General features: G+C 42.0%; 1 protein-coding gene across 1 annotated transcript; it reads left to right on the top strand.

Moving 5' to 3' along the window:
* Positions 1–128: 128 nt before the first annotated feature.
* On the top strand, positions 129–11,981 carry LOC125407571 (glutathione S-transferase A1-like). Its single transcript, XM_087897821.1, has 5 exons — positions 129–659; positions 1,213–1,380; positions 8,932–9,050; positions 10,019–10,147; positions 10,622–11,981. Exons 3-5 carry the CDS (start codon positions 9,038–9,040, stop codon positions 10,744–10,746), a joined length of 267 nt encoding a protein of 88 aa, XP_087753947.1. The 5' UTR covers positions 129–659; positions 1,213–1,380; positions 8,932–9,037; the 3' UTR covers positions 10,747–11,981.
* The last annotated feature ends 5,478 nt before the right edge of the window (positions 11,982–17,459 follow it).

Genomic DNA, 17,459 nt, shown 5'->3' with positions numbered 1-17,459 from the left:
CCTCTGTGTGGTTTTCTTTGGGACGTACCAGCTGTGGGAACTGGGCAGGACAGAAACCCCAACAAAGCAAGTCCGCACGTTACAGAATGGTGTCCATGAGGACAACTTCATCCACATAAGACCTGAGAGAGCTGGAAAGTAATTCTAGACAGAAAAGAATAGAGTAAAGCATGACTTCTTAGTAGCAGAAATTTCTCAGGTCTGCTCTGCTTGCTAGAGTCAAGCAAGCTCTCTCTTTTAAGAAAAGATTCCTGACTCAGTTTTAGCTGCAAGGTTTTTTGAAGAGGTCCTGCCACAAAATACTTAGATGGGCATGATGAAAAGCTGAACAAATGATTTTTGGTATTCAGTTGTAGCAGGAGTAAAGCCATGATGTTTTAAAATGCTGGCTTTATGGGTCATCCTGACAATGCAAACTCTGACTCTTTCAGGCAGGTGGTCCGACTATGGAGAATTTGAGTGCAGTGTGTGAGCACACTGCTGCAGCTTGCTTGTTGGCACAGACATGAAAATTCAATAGAGTTGTGGCAACAAACGTGACTATAGCCGGTACATCAGCCATGAGCATGGAATCTCAGAAAAGACTCATGTGGTCAGAAAAAGAGAGATATACATCAAAGTGAGATTCAAAGACAAAGAAAACCTCTAAATGGTTTACGGTGTGTTAAAAATATATGCTAAAATATGTTAAATATATGTTAAAAAAGGTTAAAGACCATTAAAACAAAGAGTAAGAAAGAGAGTAGCTGGGTGTGGTCGCATATACCTTTAATCACAACACTTGGGAGGCAGATGCAGACAGAGATATCTGTGAGTTCAACGTCTGGTGGCACACACCTTTAAACTCAGCACTGGGGAGGCAGAGACAGGCGTATCTCCGTGAGTTCAAGGACAGCCTGGTCTAGCATGAGTTCCAGGACAAAATACATAGAAACCCTGTCTCAAAAGTCAAAAATTAAAAATAAACAAAATAGAGTTGAAAATAAAGCCATGGAAAGATGGAAAACACTCAGAGAATCTGGATACTGTATGTTATTATGCTCTCTTTGAATTGTTTGAATGCTGAGGAAGGAACAACAGCCGTTAAAAGATAAATGCTTATAAATACTGCTGAATTAATCCAAGATAGGGATTTAGAAAATATCTTGAGTTCAAAATTGAAGTCAGAATGTATGTTACTTTATAGAAGACATTTTGCTTTTGTTTCCACAGGAAATGAGAGGCTTTGGATTCATTCTGAGTTAAGAAAAATCAGCTTTGATCAAGGAAGACCAACTGAGAAATCTCCACTAGGAACAGATGTCACAGATGTCTGAGTTCTATGTCCAGAACAGATTTAAGACTTCTGCCTGAGATGATCAAGAATCACAAGATATTCCAGTAAGGACTTGTTCATAATTCTAAATTTTCTTTTTGTCTCCATGAGAATATCAGCACACCCAAACAGCAGGAAGTAGCCTGGAATATTACACCACATTCCCAAAAATGGACTATGTGGTGTGAGAGAATTCTGTATTCTTTCAATTATGTTTTAAATAAATGCTTAGGGACCAGTAGCCAGGCAGGAAGTATAGGCAGGACAACTAGACAGGAAGTAGAGGCAGGGCAATGAGAACAGGAGAATTCTGGGAAGATGGAAGCTCCTTTCCCAGTTCCGTGAAGAAACAGAAGATGCAGGATGTGACCTGCCCCACTGAAATAGGTACTGATCCATGTGGCTAACATAGATAAGAATAAGAGGTTAATAGAGGTTATAAGAGCTAATATGAAGCCTGAGCTAATAGCCCAGTGCATTACCAATGGAGACCTCTGTATGGCTTTCTTTGGGACGTACCAGCTGTGGGAACTGGGCAGCACAGAAACCCCAACAGAGCAAGCCCTCATGTTACAGCCAGGAAATAATCCTCTTATACACTGGAAATATTTGTCACTCGAATTGGTTTAATAAAACACTGATTGGCCAGTATCCAGGCAGGGCAACCAAAACTAAGGGAGATGGGAAGGAGAAGGATGGAGTCAGGAGTCACCAGGAGGTACACAGGAGAGCAGGAGTTGAATGCACCATGCTAATAAAGGTACTGTGACATGGCAGAGAGTAAAGAAGGATAGTGGGTTAACTTCAAAATGTAAGAACTATAACAGTAATTAAAAATCACTCGTCATTAATATCCCTTAATCTCAATGGACTCAATTCACCTATAAAAAGGCACAAGCTAAAACAATGGATACAAAAGCAGGATCCAGCCTTCTGCTGTATACAAGAAACACGACCTCAATCTCAAAGACAGACATTACATCAGAGTATAGGGTTTGGACAAGATTTTCCAAAAAAAGGGACCTAAGAAAAAAGTTGGTGTAGCTACCCTAATATCTAACAAAATAGACTTCAAAGTAAAATCAATCGGGGCTGGAGAGATGGCTCAGTGGTTTAAGAGCATTGCCTGCTTTTCCAAAGGTCCTGAGTTCAATTCCCGGCAACCACATGGTGGCTCACAACCATCTGTAATGACGTCTGGTGCCCTCTTCTGGCCTGCAGACATACACACAGACAGAATACTGTATACATAATAAATAAATAAATATTTTTTAAAAAGTAAAATCAATCAAAAGGGATGGAGAAGGATACTTTATCCTCATAACAAGAACAATTCATCAAGATGAAATCTCAATACTGAACATCGATGCCCAAAATACTAGATTACCCTCATGTAAAAGAAATAATACTAAAGCTTAAACACAATTCAAACCTCACATACTAATATAGGAAACTTCAACACACTACTGTCCTAATGGACAGGTCCACCAGACAGAAATCTAAGAGACAAATAAGAGGGCTAACACATATTATGACTCAAATGGATTTAACAGACAACTAATGAACATTCTACCGAAACACAAAAGAATATACCTTATTCTCAGCACCTTATGGAACCTCCTTTAAAATTGATTACATCCTCAGTAATAAAGCAAACCTCCACAGATACAAAATATTTGGAGTAATCCCCTGGGTCTTATCAGTCTACCATGGTTTAAAATTAGAATTCAACAGAAATACGAACTTCAGAATGCAGAAAAACACATGGAAATAAAATAGTGCACTATTGAATCACATCTGGGTCAAGGAAGAAATAAAGAAGGGAATTAAAGACTTCCTTGAATTCAATGAAAATGAAGGCACAACATATCCAAACCTATGGGACACCATGAAGCAGTGCTATGAGGAAAGTTCTTAGCACTAACGGCCCACATAAAGAAAATGAAGTAAGCTCACATTAGTGACTTAACAGCACACCTGAAAGATCTAGAACAAAAAGATGCAGATTCATCCAGGAGGAACAGAAGACAGGCAATAATCAAATTAAGGGCTGAAAACAACAAAATAGAAACAAAGAAAAAATACAAAGAATCAAGGAAACAAAGAGCTGGTTCATTGAGAAAATCAATAAGCTAGACAAACCCTTATTCAAACTAATCAAAAAGTAGAGGGAGAGAGAACATACAAGTTAACAAAATCAGAAATGAAAGGGGGACATAACAACAGACACTGAACAATTCAGAGAATCATTAGGACTTGCTACAAAAACCTGTACTCCACAAAATAGGAAAATGAAAGAGAAATGGACAAATTTCTGGATAGATATCACCTACCCAAATTAAATTAAGATCACGTGGACAATTTAAATAGACCTATAACCTGCAAGGAAATAGAAACTGTCATCAAAAGCCTCCCAACCAATTTCTTAAATAAAAACAAGGGCCTGATGGTTTTACTGTAGAATTCTTCCATCACTTTCAAGAAGAACTAATAGCTATACTCTTGAAAGTGTTCCCCATAAGATAAACAGAAGGAACATTGCCAAACTCTTCTTAGGAGGCCACAGTTACCCTAATAGCAAAACCACACAAAGACTATACCAAGAAAGAGAATTACAGACCAGTCTCATTCATGAACATGTATGCAGAAATACTCAATAAACTACTGGTAAAACAAATTCAAGAACACATCAGAAAAATCATCCCAGAGATTCAGGGATGGTTCAACATACAATAATCTACCGACGTAATTCACCATATTCAAGGTAATCATTATCAAAATCCCAACACAATTCTTCACAGACCTAGAAAGAACAATAATCAACTTCATATGGAAAAAGAAAAACCCAGGACAGCAAAAAAAATTCCTGAACCATAAAGGAACTTCCAGAGGCATCACCATTCCTGACCTCAAGCTCTATTACACAGCACAGTAATGCAATCAGCTTGGTATTGGCATGAAAACAGAAACGTTGACCAAGGGAATCTAATAAAAGACCTGGATATTATTCCACACACCTATGAACACCTGATTTTTGACAAAGAAGCTAAAATTATACAATGGAAAAAGAAAACATCTTTGACAAATGGTTCTGGCATAACTGAATATCAACCTGTAGAAGAATGAAAATAGATCCATCTCAGGTTCCATGCACAAAACTCAAGTCCAAATGGATTAAAAACCTGAAGACAAATCAGACCACATTGAACCTGATAAAAGAGAAATTGGGAAGTAGCCTTCATTGCATGAGCACAGGAGACCACTTGCTAAATATAACCCCAGTAGCACAGACATCGAGAGCAACAATAAATGAATGGGATCTCCTGAAACTGAGAAGCTTCCGTAAAGACAAGGACACAGTCAATAAGATTAAAAAGAACAGACAGCCTACTGAATGGGAAAAGATCTTTACTATCCCCACATCAGATAGAGAACTGATCTCCAAAATATATAAAGAACTAAAGAAATTAGACATAAAAATTCTAAGTAACCCAACTAAAAAACGGTGTACTGAACTAAACAGAGAGTGCTCAACCAAAGAACCTCAAATGGACAAAGAGATACTTAAGGAAATGTCCAAAATTCTTAGCCATCAGGGAAATGCAAATAAAAACAACTCTGAGATGCCATATTATACCAGTCAGAATGGGTAAGATCAAAAAGACCAATGATAGATTATTCTGTAGAGGATGTGAACTGAGGGGAACACTCATCCATTGCTTGTATGATTATAAACTTGTACAACCACTTTGGAAATCAGTATTGCAGTTTCTCAGAAAGTTGGGAATCAACCAACCTCAGGACTGAAAAATACCACCTATCTTTGGACATATACCTAAGAGATGCTCAATCATACTACAAAGACATCTGTTCAACTATGTTCATAGCACCATTATTTGTGTAATAGCCAGAACCTGGAAAGAAACTAGATGTCCCTCAACAGAAAAATGGAAAACAAAATGTGACACATTTACACATTGGAGTAGTACTCAGCAGGGGAAAAAATGACATATTGAAATTTGCATGCAAATGTATGGGACTAGAAATAAAACCATCCTCAGTGAGGTAACTCAGACCCAGAGAGATGAATATGGCAGTACTCACTCATAAGTGGATCCTAGCTGTAAAGTAAGGATATTGAGCCTATAATTCATCTCTAGAGTAGCCAAGTAACAAGATGAACCCTCAGAAAAACATATATAGAACAACCTGGAAAGGGGAAATAGACAAAATCTCCTACAAAATTGGGAGCATGGGGGTGGGCAAGTAGGAAGGGTAGAAGGTGAAGATGAAGGGAGAGGGAAGGGGGAAGGAGAACTTGAGGGAACAGGATGGTTGAGATGGAGGAAGGACAGATGAGAGCAAGGAAAGAGATATTTGGATTGGGGAGCCATTTTGGTGCTAGCAATAAACCTGGCACTGGAGAAATTCCCAGGAATCCACAAAGATGATCACAGTTAAGACCCAAAGCAACAGAAGAGAGGGTGCCTGAATTGGACTTTCCCTGTAATCAGACTGAAGAATATCTTAAATATCACCACTAAATCTCCATTCAGCAATAGGTGGGAACATAGCCAGAGACCTGCATTGGAGCACTGGACTGAGCTCCCAAAGAGTGGGAGGAGTGAGACTATGAGCCAAGAGGTCAAGACTTCAATGGACACACCCACTGAAACAGGTTACCTGAGCTAAAGGGAGCTCACCACTCCAGCCTGACAGGGAAAAAAATACCTAAGGTCTAAACTAGTCCTTCTGAATGGGGGTGACGGTTGTATGACTGGAGCAGACTGTGGGACACTAGCAGTCATGGAAACTGCCAAGAGGTCTTGTCCCTGGAAGGCAGTGATCAGAAAGGCAGGGCTACAATATGAGACCCCATTTTCAGTTGGCTTTCCACTGCCTCCTCTGCTTTCCAGCAAAGTATTTACCAGAGGCTCAGATTAGTGCCCTTGCAATCCACTTTGTGAACATATTGGCTGTATGGCCTAATCCTCTTTCAAAGTAATGAAGAACGAAGAAGCAAATTGTAGGGTGTCACAGACTGTTTTCTTTACACAATGAGATGTTTCCCAAGCAAGTAGATGGTGGTCTTGTGTTTCAAGAGTTCCAAGCCTCTGGGCAGAGTGAGCTCAGTACAGGAAGAGCAAGTGGCAGTGATGCCAGCTTCCCCTCCTGCCTCTCAACATGACTGAAGAGCCTACTGAGAACATGTTGCCTGGATGCTCTGGCAGTGATCTACTGTGCACACATGATGTCACTACAGCCTCACCCATCAGCAGCAACTTCACCATCAACATCACACTCCAGCCCCAACTCACCTTGCCCACGCTCATGGGGCCCTGAATCTGATATCATATGATCATATAGATCCACAAGAAGCTGATCCATGGAGCATGTTCAAATAACCCCGATGTCCTGACATCTTACAACCAGAAACTCCAGGAAATGAAACAACTGTGTTGCTTAACAATACTTGCTTTCTGTGGGGCAAGAGAGGTGCTCAGTGTTTTGAAAACATTCCACTATTCTTCTAAAAAATACACTTCCTCTAACTTTACAAATAATCAAACAAATGCTTCCCTGTGTTAAGTTTTGTTTTTATTCAAGTATCAGAAAACACTCTTTCCACTTCCTCCCCTCCTCCCAATACCCTCCCGCTCCCCCACTCCCTCTCCTTCTCCCTCACCATTCACAAGAGCAGTCAGGGTTTCCTTCCTGTGGGGAATCCAAGTTCCTCCCCCCTCCCTCCGGGTCCAGGAAGGTGAGCATCCAAACAGGCCAGGATCCCAAAATGCCAGTCCATGCAGACGAAACAAGACCCAGTGCCATTGTCAATGGCTTCTCAGTCTTCATTTGGACTTCGGGGGCTCAGTCAGCCCCCATGTCAGCCACATTCAGAGAATCTGGTTTGATCAAATGTTCGTTCAGTCCCAGTCCAGCTGGCCTTGGTGAGCTCTCATTCTATCAGACCCTTTGTATCAGTGGGTGAATGCACCCTTCGCGGTCCTGACTTCCAGTGCTCCAATGTGGGTCTCTGTCTCTATCTTCATTCATCATCGGATGAAGACCCCCTCTCATTTTGCTTTCCTTGCTCACGATCTCCCTTCTTCTGCTTCTCATTTGGACCTAGGGAGTTAAGTCCAGTGTTCCAATATGTGTCTCTGTCTCTATCTCCATCTATCGCCATATGAAGGTTCTGTGGTGACATGCAAAATATTCGTCAGTATGGTTATGGGCCAAGGCCAGTTCAGGCACCCTCTCCTCTGCTGCCCAGAGTACAATCTGGGGACCTCTCCTTAGGCCTGAGAACCCCTCCAGAATCAAGTCTCTTGCAAACCCTAAAATGACTCCCTTAGTTGAGATATAAACTTCCCTGCTCCCAGAACCATCCTTCCTCCCTTCCCCCTCCCATTCCCACAAGCCATCCCCAATCCTCCCCCTCTTGCCTCTTCCTAACCATCTTTCCCTACTTCCACCCCCCTACCCCCCATGCACCCATGTTTGCCTGGCAACCTTGCCTAGTTCTAATATCCAGGAGAATAACTATATGATTTTCTTCAGGTTCACCTTCTTATTTAGCTTCTCTAGGATCACAAATAATAGACTCACAGACCTTTAACTATGGCTAGAAACCACTTATGAGTGAGTACATACCATATTCCTCTTTTTGGGTCTGGCTTACCTCACTCAGTAAAGCGTTTTCTATTTCCATCCATTTGCATGCAAAATTCAAGATGTCATTGTTTTTTAACGCTGAGTAGAACTCTAATGTGTATATGTTCCACACCTTTTTTAACAATTCTTCTATTGAGGGGCACCTAGGTTGTTTCCATGTTCTGGCTATTACAAATAGTGCAGCTATGAACATAGTTGAACAAATACTTTTGTAGTATGATAGGGCATCTCTTGGGTATATTCCCAAGAGTGGAATTGCTGGGTCCTGAGGGAGGTTGACTCCCAGTTTCCTGAGAAACCGCAACACTGATTTCCACAGCGGTTGTACAAGATTGCATTCCCACCAACAATGGATGAGTGTTCCCCTCACTCCACATCCTCTCCAGCATAGCCTATCATTGGTGTTTTTGAGTTTAGCTATTCTGACAGGTGTAAGATGGTTTCTCATAGCTTGATTCTCCACCAAAGGAGGGGCTGAAAATTTTACCAGATAGCAACAGAGTCCAGTAGCTGAGATCCCACCACTTTACTATACCCTACCTTTGTAATGTTTCCAACATTGTGTTTGAAAATAATTGCAGAGCATTGTAGTTAAAGTAGTTACAGATCATGCCTTTTGACAGATGTTAGACACTAGAGTGTACCATATTCCACGCAGGGGATACACAATGTTCTTTCTGATCACATTGGTAATAGGCAGAAATATTATAAATTATAGTCAGAAGCAATGATCAGCATTTTCCTTCTGCTGGCATTGCTGTAGCCCATGAATTCTGGTTCTGCCTCTGGTAAAGTTCTGGGAAAGACGGCATCAATTACTAGAAGGAGAAGCGATGTGTCGTGACCACGACTTCTTTCTAAGATCTGCTCCTAAGTCCCACAAGCCATGATTATTTCACCTGTGTCCTTGTCAAATAAAGACTATCTTCCTTCTCTCACAGGATCTGCAGATCGGCACCATTAAAGAGAAAAGCCTGACATGAAGTGAAGTGAAGACTTGTTTATCCTTTGTGTATTCTAGTTTGAAAAAAATTCTGAGAAGTCGGAATGACTTCACAAGGTAACACATGGAAATAACAAATATCTAACATTTTCTGAGAGTTTTCTAGTGGAAGTGTTAAACACAAGACAACACCTGTGTAACTACAGCATTCATTGATGAAAGGGTGGTCAACTGCAGTCACGGGTCTCTGTTAACAGATAAGGTAATCATCTCAAAAAAATGGCTGGAACTGTGTTTGCTGACACCATCCCCAAAGCCCTATGAATGACTGGTCTCTACTATCCCATGCTTCCCTGATTTAGCCTGGGTTCCCACACAGCCTTCCATCCACATCAAATTCACTAGATGCCAGGGCAAATATGTTAGCCACTTATCCTGAGTTCTAATGGGTTTTACAAACTAATTCCCTAGTAATACTACAATATAGGGTTAACAGAAAGGTTATGCTGATCATGTGGAATACTGTGAGGGAGGATGTGAAACAGGAGGGAAGGTCAACACCTATAGGTGAGATTCTCTGGGCCTACCCAACACATACTGGCCCTTGGTATTAGTGAAACCACACAGGAAACCTACACAGAAACAGGTTTAAGATCTTGTCTTCTTATCTTGAGTAGCAAGAGACATCGAGACCTTATTTTTATTTTACAGGTACCAGCTAATAATATGATTGTACTTCCTTCTACCTCTTCTTAAAATATACATCGACAAGAGTTAATATACCATAACATCCTGTTTAAAAAATACAGAAGTTTTGTCAGGATGAAATAAAAATTTTAATAAAATAAACTGTTAAAACTTAGAACACACTAAAGATGCAAAAAACTAAAATTTTCAATGCTATTCCATTGAATAGTTAGTTATCAAGTAATTAGTTCTTTCAAAATTTTTTGTTACTTAATCAAACACCGTTTTTGAATGTGTCTGCATATGGAATAAATTATGTGTTTTTATATATGTATATTATAATAAGTATAATATCGCATGAACATCTTATTTTCTAATCTTTTTATTTCATCTAATAGCTGGGAGTTTGATGTTCTGTTCGGTGCCCATGGTGGAGACTGATGAAATGAAGCTGGTGCAGACCAGAGTCATTCTCAGCTACATTGCCACCAAATGTGCCCTCCATGAGAAGGACATGAAGGAGAGAGGTATGTATGAAATATTTAGTCTGGGAAATAGTTACGTCATGACTTGAGAGAAGAGAACCATTGACAAAGGACTCGTGAGACAATGCCTGGGTGTTTGGGCATGCATACACTGACTTCAGTTAAGAAGAATGCTGTGTAATTGAGGGCAGAATAGGAGGGGTTATGGGTGTCCTGTAGAATAGGAGATGGTGGAGTCCAGTTTCCCTTTGATTAGTCTTCAGAGGAAACATTCTAGCCAATAGCTTTGGATAGATGGACCCAAAGGGCAGTAAAGAGAAGGATCCAAATAACTTCTCTTCCAGTTCTGACAATTACAGTCATGACCCTAGCTTACCATGTGAATCTACATGCAGTCAGGCTGATTGTGGCTCACAGAGTCTGGTACAGAGATACCAGGGTTGCATGAAGCTTTTTTAAGGAAGGCTGTTCTGAGCTGTCAAGACTGACCATGTGGTCTCCACTTTCTTGTGATAGACCACGCCATTCAAACTGAATATTCTGTGGAACTGTATGATTTTTCTCAGAAAATTAAACACGGAGTCTCCAATAACCCATCTGATAACCACCACCCCGTGCGGCATTCCACACCATCTTTCTAAGGCCTGTTATCTCACCTTGGCCAGACTGCTCACAGGTTACATTTGGTTCAGGCTAACTTCATCTCGGCTTGTGGAACGACCTTGGCTGGGACATATTCAGGAACACGTAACACCTCCTGCCAAGGATATCCTCCCCAAGGTTGTGGAGACCATGTGTAACATCGGGTACACCTGTGAGCAGGTTATATCATCGCTAAAAGACCCACAATCAAACATAACAGCAACGATTAACATACTAAAATTCAAAGTGAGCTCTGGGGATAGCAGCCTGCAAACGATCATCCCTGCAGTCGCTATTAGTGTCCCTGTGGCCATGAAGAGGAGCCACAGCGAACCGGCTCTGCTGTCCAGAGGCAGAAGCAAAGCAGGGCTCCACACACACACCTGCCCGGAGGAGCTGCACAGCCCCAGAAGGAGAAGCATTAGCCACTGAAACCATCATCCCCACTACAGGGGACACCACAGTCAACATGATGTCACTGGATAGCCTGGCTGATGAATCCTCCTCCCCTGAGCCATCGCTGAATGAAAAATGTTTAGCGTTTATGAAAATGGCCTCCACCGATGATCAATCCACAGAGCTAGAGGTGCCCAGTGACCTGTCCCAAGTTGTACCCACAGACTCTGGAACCAGGTCACTCCGGGGCTGGAAACTAATGAAGAAGTGAATTTCCCGGGCACTGAGAGCACTGTGCTGCTGCTGACTGCCTGCCCCACGTGGGCAAACGGAAGTGGCCTAGGAGAATTCCAGCCCTGGTAAGGAGTGCCTGCTGTAGGAGGAAGCCAGGACAGAAGCTCAGATGGCTGCGACCCTGCAACCCAGGGCAACAGACCCCTGCGTCCATCCTCCAGCTACAGGTTCTGAGCTACCAGTCCCTTTCATTTTTAACTTACTGCTGCCCTGGCACTGCTTTCCAGATCCAGGGCTGTACAGAAGGCCCATCTGCCCAGTGAGCCTCTATCTCCCCAGCTTTGGTTTGCATTTAGGACCGTTACCCACAACATCTAACATACCTCCCTCTGCAACCAGAAATGACTTTGATGCCCACCTCATGTTGATCACCATCTTGGTCACTTCCTCCTCTCCAACATAATTTCAGACTGTTTGTCAGGCAGACCTGCAATAATGCAAGTCCTTGAATCTGATTGACAGGGACAATGGATACAGAGTTAGAGCTTATGCTTCAATCTGAACTCTCACTCTTTAAATAATTCTGATTTTGGTGTTATTTGCTTTATTAAATTTTTATTTGTTATTTATTAATTTTTGTATATTTCTAAACAATGTTTTTATTATTATACTTTGGAAATTCAATTTAAATAGAGAAAGTAGTACATATATGATTTATTCCCTTTGTTATTAATGGTTCATGTAAATATCTGGACACTCATTAGTAACTATAAAAGCCTAATGTGTACAATAAATATTAATATTAGCCAATAAAAGAGAGGAGCTTCTGGCCCTAGCTTTTAGGAGAAACTGTCTGTCAGCCTTCCTAAGCCTTAGCTGTCCTTCCAAAACCAGCCTACCCATGCCTCAGCCATTCTGCCAAATCCAGCTCACATGAGCATGCAGGAACTTCTTTCCTGAACCAATCGAAGGCCTGCTGCTATTCCCAGAGACTGCTGACTAATCGACATATGCCCAGAGATGCCAATGAAGGTAAACAACACCGAAGAATTGGTCACCTGAGCAAATGGGATTTTGGGATAGGATATGAGAGGCCTGCCCATACCCTCGATAAAGGAGTTGGTTTTTTGTAGTCACCAGACTTAAAGAGTCTATGTGGTTGACTCCATGCCTTCTCGCCCCCTCCCACAAGTGGTTTTCCTGCAAGGTTGCCCCCAACACAGATTGATGTTGGCTCAATTTTCCTTCTAAAATCTCTCCCTCCTCCTCCTGTCCTTCCTCTCTCTAATTTTTTTTGTGGCCTCTGTTCACAGGAGGCTCTCAGGAGCTCACCATCTCATCTTGTCCTGGTTCAGGAGAAGGAGCCCAGGCAACATCAGCCCACCTTGTCCTCCCTGGTCCCTGTGAGAAGAGGACATTTAGTCCCAGTTAGCCTCACAGAAAGTCCTATCTCTGAGTATCTTCAGCTCCATTGCCCAGACTAGTCATGAGGTTATTGTTGAGTCAATCACTGTGTCCCAGGTAGTATGATGTTCTGATTGGTCAGGCCTGAGTCATATAACCATGTAGAAGGAGCAGCAGGCTGCTTTTCATCCCACCTAGCTCCTGGCAGCCTGGATAATAGCTGAATTATCCCCCAAAATAATTCATTTAAACACTGCCTGGCCCATTATCTGTAGCCTCTTATTGGCTAACTCTTCCATATTGATCTAACCCATTCTAATAATCTGTGTAGCACCACGAGGTGGTGGTTTACCAGAAGGTCCTAACCTGCATCTGTCTCGGGGAGGAGAGTCATGGCCACTGTCTCACTGCCTTTTTCCTCCCCGCATTCTATTCTGTCTAGTCCACCTGTCAAAGCTGCTGTCCTATCAAAGGCATAGGCAGTTTCGTGATTAACCAATGAAAGTAACACTTAGAAAGAAGACCCTCCTGCATCACTTCCCCTTTTTTTGTTTAAACTAAAAAGAAGGCTTTTATTTTAACATAGTAAAATTACATGTAGCAAAACAGTTATAAAGCAAGAATTACAGTTACAATATCTATATCTATTTTATCTTTTATCATAACTAAGGAAAATTATAGTTATAACTATAACTAACCATTCTTCAATTTCATCAAAGACTCCAGAAGGATATAATATTACCTAAGTAAATAAGAAGTAAGCAACTCTTAAAACTCTAGAAATGACAGAGACATCTCGCTGCCTGCACAGGCACCCAAAGTTTCTCTGTACCATTGGGGCATCCATCTTCAGCCTACACGCCCATAGTTTCCAGCAGACATTTCCATGAAGCAGGGAATTTTAAGGGCAGTTCAGTCACTATCTGCTGTATCTTGCAGAATGTCTCGCAGAATCTTTTATGAATCAGGAACCCTGAAAGACCATCTCTCCTTTAGGCAAGTTTAGCAGTCCTCTCTCTGTGGGTTCTTTGTGTCCAGTTTATGCATCAGTTCAGGCAAGAGCAGTTTCTTGCCCAAATGGCTATCAAACTCCATAAGTAGCCTCTTTGATGCCCATCTTCCTCTTGAAGTAGATTGGTGCTGTCAGGAGCAGACGTGTCTCATTGTCATGGAAAACCCTAAGTTATGACAACATTAAATGTCATATTCTGTAGCCTTTGAAAGATATGAAGAATGCCTATCAGAAATATATCTGTGCACATCTAGAAAATGTTATTAACATGACTACAAGCTTGACTATTATTCAAATAACCACCCAGGCTGTAGATGATATTAATTTCTTTAGAACCACAGACATTGAGAGTAAAGGCAAAGAAGGGTCAGAAAAAGAAGGGCAGTTATCAGGTGTGGGTGCAGGCCAGCTTCCTGCTAAAGAAGGAAGCAGCCTCAGGACACCAGTCACAGGGACAGAAGGACAGGTTAAGTCGTTATACCGTTCACACCAAGTCCATTAGGACACTGACTCAAGCATCTCTGCCGAGAGAAAACTTGTAATTTCTTTCTTCATTTTAGAATTTCAATTTCACATGTCTGGAGGTCACAGAAAAACTGATAGTCAACTCTCACCTGACATGTGGGTCCCAGGGATCAGACTCAGGACTTCCCTCTTGGCAACAACCATATACACCTAGGGAGACTAGCGACTCTGCCATGTGCCTGTAGCTCTGCCTTCAACAGGAAGGTTTGAAGTCAGGCCATATTTTTCACAGTTTTGTTCTCTAGCTAACCCAGAGTGGGTGCTTTGTGACCACATGTGGTTTAAGAACTACCCCTAGTTTTCATTTGATAAAATCTCTGGTAAAGATTGGAGGTTTGTGAGATCAGATCTGTGAAGAAGTAAAAGCAATAGATGTTAATGCCAGGATGAGTACGCTAAAACACACAACATAAATGAAGATACACTTAATGTACTCATCTCTCAAGGAAAGGGGAAAAATGGCAGCCGCTATTCCTGAGGTCAGCTGAAGATGGAATAAAAAGCAATCCAGATTAATTGAACCATAAGGGAATCAAACATGACATAAATCTTTGTTCAACAATGTCTTAAATTTTAATCTCTAATTGTGAGGCTCCTCTGGGCAGCAGAAAAATGCAGTCTTTGGGTGGCAGAATTGATGGAGATCACAAAACTGCTGGGTCCAGGACTCTACGAAAGAACTTCTATTGCCTTTGACACTTTATCTATTCTTAGAAGTGGGTCCAATCTCTCCTCACACTCATCATTAGGAGTATTTGGGATGCAAGTACCAGACACTTGACTTTACTGTTTAAAGAAAAACACCTGATGGTCCTTACTTTCAGTTCGTGTTCTTCATAGCTTGCAAGATGGCTGCAACAATATCAGGTACCATTACCACTTTTCATCAGAAGTAAGAGGGAAGGTGGTCCTGTGAAAATTTGTGGTCCCGAGTTCAAGTCCTCAGCACCAATGTAATGTCAGAGTCATTGGTTTGTGCATTTGTGATCCCAGCACTCCTACAGTAAGATGGGAGATAGAGCCAGGACAGTTCCAAGGAACTCACAGACCACTAGCCTGTATATACAGTGGCTGTGAGCTTCTGTATCCAACAGGTGGAGGACAAGGACCAACACCCAAACTTTTCCTTTGACCTCTATGTGTGTGCTGTGACACACATAGACCTGTCATACGTATTCCACTTTGTGTGTATATGTGTGTGTGTGTGTGTGTGTGTGTGCGCGCGCGCACGCACACGTATGCCTCTCTCTGTAACTCTGTCTCTGTCTATCTCTGTTTCTCTCTCACACATGCATACACACAGAGAGACAGACACACATACTACTAAGAAGCAAAAGAGTAGAGAGAGAGAATAAGAAGAGGAAACATGCAATCAGGAAACTTCATACCTGTCAATGTGAGCTTATGTTTTTCTGGTCACCTCCATCTGCACTATGACTAAGGGGAAGGTGTGGGAATGAGGTTGTACCAGTTCAACCCACACTATTTGCAACATCTTTTCCAATACCTCCCTCTGAACAAGGTGTGGACAGATTTTTTTCCATAGCTAATGCTCTCGTTTCAGGAATATCTAGACCACCTCTCTTCAATTTCAGTTTTCCCAGCCAATTAACCATTCACAGTTGGCCCTTGTACTTGTCGGCATTCTCCAGAGGAAGAGTTGGGCATAGAAGGAGATTTACTTATCATTTGTGCTATTAATATTTTACACGATATTTTAATTCATATTAGTATTTTATTACTGTGTGTGTATAGTTTCTGGAGATAAAACCGAACTCATCAGGCTTGTTGGCAAGCATCTTTACCTGGTGAGCAATCTCTCTGTCCCTGGAAGATTTATGGGACTGGTTAACATAAGGTTTGGCATAGTCCACCATTGGCCACCTGCATGTCCAGTACAGATGTGAATGCCTCAGCAGTTCCAGTCTGCTGCTGAAGCTGTAGAAACCCCCAAGCATTGGTTTCATTGAAGGTAGAAGGAGTTAGCTTGATGTTCATGGAGGATTGCTACAACAATGGGTGAATCCTCAGGAAAAGAAGAAACGTGCACACCCAAGTCTTCCTGATCCCCTAATCTCCGCACCTGGCTCCCAGATCTTTGGAGGGCACCATTCACAATCAGGGTGGGTCTTGTCTCTCCAGCCACTGTTGCAAATGCCAACCTTCTCTGGAAATTCCCCAACAAACATGAAAATGTCTGCTACCCATCTTAGACACTCAGTCCAGCCAGGTAGAAAACAAAACCTTCAGAGCTCTGCCTGATAGCCTTGGAAATGCTTAGTCACCAAATCAAGGTGACACTGATTACCCCAGGGAGGATACATCCACAGGGCAGGACTTTTACCTGGAAGTCTTAGTAACCAGATGGTCCTGGTGGGGAGACTCCAGGAAGTCGGGTGATCTGGGCACAGGCTTTTGACACAGAGAAAGATCTCCACATTTTTTGGTAGTAGAGGCAGAAAAGGAATCTGCTGGTGGGCATCCACTGTTGGAGAAAAATAAATCCTTAGAAGGGAAAATTGAGGGTTGGATGTTGAGGAATTGCCTGCAGTAGACAGTAGCCCATGGCAAACCAAAGAGAAGCTCCTCCCAGGCCAGAGTGGTGAAGCAAGAGTTTTCTGGGGTTATAATGGAAAAAAATCACAAATGACAATCTTGAATCCGATTGTGGATGGACCCTTGCAGGCCCTAAGTTCCCACTTTTGACCATCTGGTATTAATTTTCTGCTCACTCTGGGTAAAAGTTATGATTGTGTCAGAATGTGAACAAACACTACTAATGTGTGTATGAGGGGACAGGTTGTCCAGGACAGCAGGGGGATGCATGATGCATTTATGGTTCTAATGCAGTTGGTGCAGGTTGAGTGGTAATGCAGCATGCAATTTATGCCTAGGTTAAGTTTTGGGAATTGTCCTGTCTTTATCCAAAGGTAGTAAGGATCTCTGAGACAACCTGCACATGCCAGATGCACCATTGTAGTAATTGTGTACATAGTGGACTACATTACTCTAAGGATTTCATATAACATCCTGGTCCAGTGCCTAGAAAGGAGCCAGGAAGCAGCTCTTGTCAGTGTGGTGCTGTGTGAGGGCTAAGTGCATAAGTTTCACTTTGTTGGCCCCTTTGGGCAACAGCTCTTA

The sequence above is a fragment of the Myodes glareolus genome, chromosome 18 (genome assembly GCF_982192425.1).
Source record: "Myodes glareolus chromosome 18, mMyoGla1.1, whole genome shotgun sequence".
Classification (NCBI taxonomy): domain Eukaryota; kingdom Metazoa; phylum Chordata; class Mammalia; order Rodentia; family Cricetidae; genus Myodes; species Myodes glareolus.
Note: the sequence above shows the minus strand (reverse complement) of the source record. Positions and strands in the feature narration are given on the sequence as shown.